Source organism: Alosa sapidissima, chromosome 11, assembly GCF_018492685.1.
Source record: "Alosa sapidissima isolate fAloSap1 chromosome 11, fAloSap1.pri, whole genome shotgun sequence".
NCBI lineage: Eukaryota > Metazoa > Chordata > Actinopteri > Clupeiformes > Clupeidae > Alosa > Alosa sapidissima.
In genome coordinates this window covers 3900001-3906454 of record NC_055967.1, presented here as the reverse complement: position 1 = coordinate 3906454, position 6454 = coordinate 3900001, and the positions used below count along the sequence as shown (strand labels likewise).

The 6454-nt window shown below is 49.1% G+C and overlaps 1 protein-coding gene across 3 annotated transcripts in view; it reads right to left on the bottom strand.

Annotated features, from left to right (window-relative positions):
- Window positions 1-28: 28 nt before the first annotated feature.
- The window catches only part of LOC121723298 (zinc finger and BTB domain-containing protein 47-like), a 39204-nt gene continuing 32778 nt past the window's right edge, over window positions 29-6454 (bottom strand). For all 3 annotated transcript variants that reach the window (XM_042108886.1, XM_042108885.1, XM_042108884.1), the window contains exon 2: window positions 29-1150. In XM_042108886.1, coding sequence (XP_041964820.1) covers window positions 386-1114 — 729 coding nt within the window. In that variant the 5' untranslated portion in view covers window positions 1115-1150 and the 3' untranslated portion in view covers window positions 29-385. The remainder of the gene's footprint in view (window positions 1151-6454) is intronic.

Here is a 6454-nt window from a genome sequence, read left to right as displayed (position 1 = left end):
AGGGTTTGGTGCTGCCCCCGAAGGGGTGTGGGGGTCTTTGGCAGGCCAGGAGCTGGGGTGGGAGTTTGGGTTTGGGGTGTGAGGGGAGCGGGGGGCGGCAGTGGGGGGGGGCCGACCCGCTCTCCCGATTTTTGGTTCCAGGAAGCTAAGGAGGGGCCGGTTGCCGGGGGGCCACAGGCTGGATGATGGCGGAGGCGTTCTTGAGCGCAAGCAGGCGGCGCTCGCGCTCGCTCGGAGCCACGCCGTGCTCCCGGGCGCCGCGTGCAGCGTGAACGAGCGCGCGCAGCCGAACGACAGCCGGCATAGGAAGCACATCAGGATGGGCCGTCGCCCAGGCAACCCCGAGGCCCGCCCCCCGGACGCGTCCGCAGCCTCGGTGAGGAAGTCATCTTTGGGTAGACCATTGCTGGTTGGCTGCTGGCCGTCGTCCTGGTGATGCAAATGGAACACGCGGAAACTGTGCAGGGTGGGTCCAGGCTGCGCCAGAGTTTGGATCTGGGTTTGGTTCTGGTTCTGAGAGGGCGGGTGGAACCAGGGCGCCAGGGATGCGGCGATGTGGCAGGTGCTGATGGTGAGGGGGGGGTTGGGCGTGGGAGGCGGGGTGGGGTTGTCCCCCTCGGCCTCCCTCTGACTTAGCTGGTTCAGGTTCTCCACCAACAAATGCAGAACCATCTGGCCGGTACACAATCTCCCCCACCAGCTCCTCCACGTCGCCCTCCTCCTCCTCCTCGTCCTCCTCGAACATCTCATTCTCGTCGTAACAGTCCTCCTCGCCTACATCACTTCCTGCCCCTAAAGCTCCTCCCACTTGTCCCCCAAACCCCTGGTCCATTCCATTCACTCCTCCCTCGTCCCTCCTCCTCTCCTCTGCTCCTCCTCCGTTCTCCTCTTCCTCGTCCTCCTCCTCCCCTCCTGTGGTGGGTCGCCTCCTCAGGCCCTTCTCGGCTGCTGCGGTGGGGCTCTGGAGGTGCAGCAGGGGAGAGGGGATGAGCGGGGAGAGCGTGCCCAGTGAGAGGGGCTGGTTCTTGGGCAGGAGGAGCAGGCCGGGGTGGGGGAGCCTCCAGGGAGGCTGGGTCTGGGAGCCCTCATGGTCCGTGGAGTCACAGAACTCCATCCTCGTGCCTACACCGCGGGACCATCACACCCTGACCTGAGGAGGACAGAGAGAAAACATGAATAACACAATAAAAACATATTTATCCAAACACAGTAAAATGATGTTAAAATGAAATACTCATCAGGACAAAATAAAGCTATATTTTAGTTAAAAAATATCAAATATTTGTTATTGATAATAAGACATGATGTAACATCACGCACACGCTTTGAGCTACTACATCCTTAGCATTCAGTGTAGTGCACCGGGGGGTGTAAGTGCTTGAGTGATGGCTCTGTTCAGTACAAACAAAGTGCACATCTGATATCCCAGCAATCAATAACATCACCACCACAGCGAGTGTGTTGATGGAAAGAAAAGTGAGACTTGAGGAATAAGACAAAAGAGGAAGAAAAGAAAGAAGACAGACAAAGGGAAATGTCTACAGAAGAATAGGATCTAAAGAAAGAGTGCCTGAGTTCATGTGTTATATAGAATATATAATATTCTCCTGAAAAAACAGATACACACAGCTCATTCTCTTTCATACATAAAGACAAAAATGATGGATGTGTGTGTGTGTGAGTGAGTTAGAGAGAGAGAGGGTGTGTGTGCATGTATGCATGCAGGTTACCTAGCCTGTGATCCCCGCACAGAAGAGGTCTCTGACAGAAGTGTGTGTGTGTGTGTGTGGGGGGGGGGGGGGGGGGGGGAGAGATTAATAGGATGGCTGGGGTTTAATAGGGGTCTGGCTGTGAAAATGCTGTGCCTGGCAAGAGTCCTCTGGTCTATAGGGGTGTATTAGCACTGGCAATTGTTTAGATAGATAATATGTGTGTGTGTGTAGATATGGTTCTGTATGTGTGCATTTTCTGTTTTAAGACTTAGTGGTACATATTTACGTTGGTGTGTGTGTGTGTTAGTATGTACTCTGCACCTCTTAAACTCTCCTATACGGCACACTCCCTCAGCCCAGACTGTGAGGCCCAGACAGGGGTGTGTGTGTTTGTGTGTGTGTGTAGCGGAGGCTACTGGAGGAGTTAGCTCCCTTATGGGAAAATCAATAGCAGCAATGCTAAGCAACTTACAGGAATCTGCGGCAGGATGCTGCTATTGATACCGAGAAACACTCTGATGTGGCACAGGGGACGTGTTCAATGATTGAACACACACACACACTCTCACTCTAAAACACACAGACACAGTTCACACACACATTGTTCTCCTCAGGCTAGGATTAGAGGCTTGCAGACTGAGGCAGCCTGGAGCCACACTACTCTGTGTGTGTGTGTGTGTGTGTGTGTGAGGGTTAAAATAACACAGCGGAGTCACAAAAAAGAGCAGATTATTTAGGAGTCAGATCAGGTCAAGAGCTCTTACGCTGAACACTGGTTTTTCCTGGAAAAATCAATGATACAGTGCTCTCCACTTCCCTCTTTTCACCTTTCTCCCTCTTTCTCTCTCTCATTTTTTTTGTTCTGTTGAAGTCTTTCAACATAGGACCCAAGCAGCACATCACTGAGCCCCTCTGCGGCCTGGACACGGTGACAGTGACGGGGAAATCCTCAAGTCAAAATAGGGGCTCTCAATCACAACGAGTGCCATGAGCAGGAATCATCCTCCCGTAGCTGTGGTCTACATCATCAGAGGGCTTTCACTGAGGCACGCACAGGTAAAGACAGGCTCCTCGGCCAATACAATGAGGGCTGATTGCACTGAATGGAACAGGAAATGTCATTCAGCCTGCCCAGATGAGGGCATATGGAAAGGGGATCTACTGAAACGTGGCAGTTTGTCATTTGATCCTCCTGTACCCTGCGCTCTCCTCGTGTTCTGTGTGTGTTTGTGTGTGTGTGTGTGTGTGTTAGTGAGTGAGGAGTGAGTGAAAGAAAGAGAGAGCAAGAGAGATTCCATGTTGACTATCTTGAAGCATGATTCCTGTATGATGTGTGATGAAGTTAATGTTGATGTATGTGTGTATGAACAGAGAAAAGAGAGAGAAGGTTAGAAAGAAATGGAAAGATGGAGAGAAAGTGTGACTGAGGATTAGATAGAGATATCTATAAGGAGAGATGGACAGAGATCGTTAGATAGAGATATTTATAAGGATAGACAGACATAGATAGATAGATAGCTAGCTAGATAGCTAGATAGATAGATAGATAGATAGAAAGATGGAGAGAGACAGACAGAGATGGAAAGATGTGTATGGGCCGAAATGGAGAGGGGTGGGGGGGTAATTAGAGCCAGCTCATTAGTGAAGTGTTAATTACTCATCTCCTGGGGAGGGCTGGGGGGGCAGACAGCAGGAATACCCCATTTCCTTCCAATTAGCAACCAGGGTGTGTGGGGGAGCTGAAGACAGAAGATATGAAGGTGTGTGTATCTGTGTGTGTGTGTGTGTGTGTATATGAGTGCACTTATGTGTTTTTGTGTGTGCATGTGTGTATGTTAGTATGTATGTTTGCATGTGTTTGAGTGTGTGTGTCTTTTGTATGGGTGGGCTACATAGCCAACGGAAGTCGACAACTGCAGAGATTGTGTGTTTGAATAAGCGTGATTAGAGAGTTGCCCGTTAACACACATATTTCTCTCTCTAAACAAGCTATGCTACTATAGCAGACAAACACACACACACAGGGTCCCAGGAGATAAAATTTAAACAAGGCAAGATCTGTTTGAGTGCATATATTATCAGCACAAGAGAGGTACTGATGTAATAAGAAAGCCTAGAGAGAGAGAGAGAGAGAGAGAGAGAGAGAGAGAGAGAGAGAGAGAGAGAGAGAGAGAGAGAGAGAGAGAGAGAGAGAGAGAGAGAGAGAGAGAGAGAGAGAGAGAAAAAGAGAGAGAGAAAAAGAGAGAGAGAGAGAGGTTGATGCATAAATTATTCCTGATACAAAGATTTTGTAACATCACAACCACAAACCCATACTTTCCCCTCAGGCATTCTGGCACTGATCACAAACACAGAGCCGGGCATACACAGCAGGGGAGCATGAGAGTGTGTGTGTGTGTGGCTTCATCTGTGTGAATGTATCTGCAATGTGTATGCAACAATAAATAGTGATTAAACCGAAGAACACACAAACATGGGCATGTGTGCACATGAACACAGACAGACAGACAGACAGACAGACACACACACCACTGAACATTAGAATGAGGATATCCTCAGTGTCATTAACACACACCACACGTTTGGGTTCTTGTCTGCGGCCGGTGTAATGAACAGATTAACATTTCTGCTTTATTGAGAGCAGTGTATGAGAGACACCCGTACAAATGAACACTGCCCAGGGCGCTGCTCATCACTTCAATTTTTAAACACTACAGGGAGGCTGTGGGCTATTACACCTGGCCAAGTGAAGACAATGCGTCTAGCTGTGCAAGCTATACACATCATAACGACGATGAGCTGGGTTTGTGCAGTTCATCAATCTGAACGCACACACACACACACACACCAAAGGAGTGTGTGAGCATATTAGTGGTCTCTGTTTACATAGCAAGTTGCCATCAGCTTCCTCCCCTGTGGCTGTCCCTATGCTTATTTGGCCTCACACAGCCATGCATTAACTACAGGGCCAACAGAGCTATAACCACAGTCAATAGCACAAACTAATCCATAAGACAAATTGGTCAACCCAATTACATACCGGCTAATGGGATCAATATATCTATAGAAGCGGTGTCACATCTATAGCATAATCTAGCTAATAATCAATGTAGTAACCTCAACAAAGTCAGACTGCCATGTGTGTGTGTGTGTATTGGTCTACTCTTTGATAATCCATCTGTGCCACACACCGATTGACTAATTTAACACACAGTGACCATAAGCTACTCTGGAGGAGCTGGGCTATTAGTTGCAGCATTCTACTGAACAGCACATCAATAGTCACACGGGACACCAATTTGTCTGACTTGACTTCATATTATGGACTCTCTCTCTCTCTCTCTCTCTCTCTCTCTCTCTCTCGTTGTGGTCATAAGCATGTTCATAATTGTTGGCATGATAACTGCATGAAACAGCCAGTCTGACCTGAGGGCCAAATCCTTGATTCCTCATACTCCTCAATTCCTCTCCTCACAGCAGGAAACCAAACACAACAAACAAAAGTGTGTGTGTGTGCGCGTATGCAAGTGTGTGTATGTGAGGAACAACACCAAAGCATCACACTTCCTTGTCCAAGACGATGGACCATCACACAGATACATTTTCAAAATCGTTTCCTTAGAAGGTGATGGAGTTCACGGTGATGAGTGGACTCATGCTCGTTGGTTTCAGCTGGAAAGCAGCCTTCAGCACTTCTGCTCTGTTACCAGTTCCCACTGAGTGTTGAGTAATCTGGCAGTGGAGGGGGGAAAAGCACCCCATTACTAGTTCACATTCAGTGCAGAGAAAGCCAACATTGTGGAGCACAGCACACATTAGGGAGAGGGGACAGAGGCATGGGGAGAGGGTCCTGACACTGCTATTGTCTCAGAGTTTTAGGCGGCTGCACAGAATGCCTGCGCTAGCGAAAGACACAGAGCAGGGAACACGATCAGGGGCTGGGATGGGAGGTTTGTAAGAGCACAAAAGACACGCTGAACTCGCATCAGAAACTTGACACCTCTCACCCTTCACACAGATTCATTCAACCCCGAGCAACTCTACATGACCTACATGTCCAAACCTAACGGCTGCCGCCGTCAGCCTCAGAGAGAAACTTTCCTAAACTCACTATATGTCTGTTGACACCATCAGACCACATTAATTAAATAGGAAAGTGCTCATAAGTCTCTGCAGGTCACCATGTGTGGGAAACGCTGAGTAGCCTAAACAGCAGCCAAAATGTGACACTAACCCGCACCAGAACTGTCCGGTTCCCGTTTCAGGAAAAACAAAAGAAGCAGAAATCTAATCACACTGTCACATGCTCTCTTTCTCTTGCTCGGCTTCTTTCTTTCTGTCTTTCTTTGCTCTTAGCCCCTGTCTGTCCCTCTCTCTCTCTCTCTCTATCCCTCTCTCTCACCCTCTCCACTCCACATGGGGGAAGGGTTGCTAATCATTTACATAATGTGCTTTTCTTTTCCCCTCCTTCGCTCTCTCTCCCTCGCTCGCTCTTCCTCCCTCCCTCTCCGCCCCGTGCTCTGTTTGTTCAGCTGTCCGTTCAGCGGATGATCCCGTGCTTTCATCTCTGCCTTTCATCTACCGTCCGCATCACAGGCCCACTGACTGCGAACACACACACACACACACACACACACACAACCTGTACTGGGCATGAGCAGACACGCCACACCTGGGCTGAGTGTCTGCAGGCGCCAGCCAGCGCCATGCTCACTGGCCAGATGCTGGACCCATACTGAGCA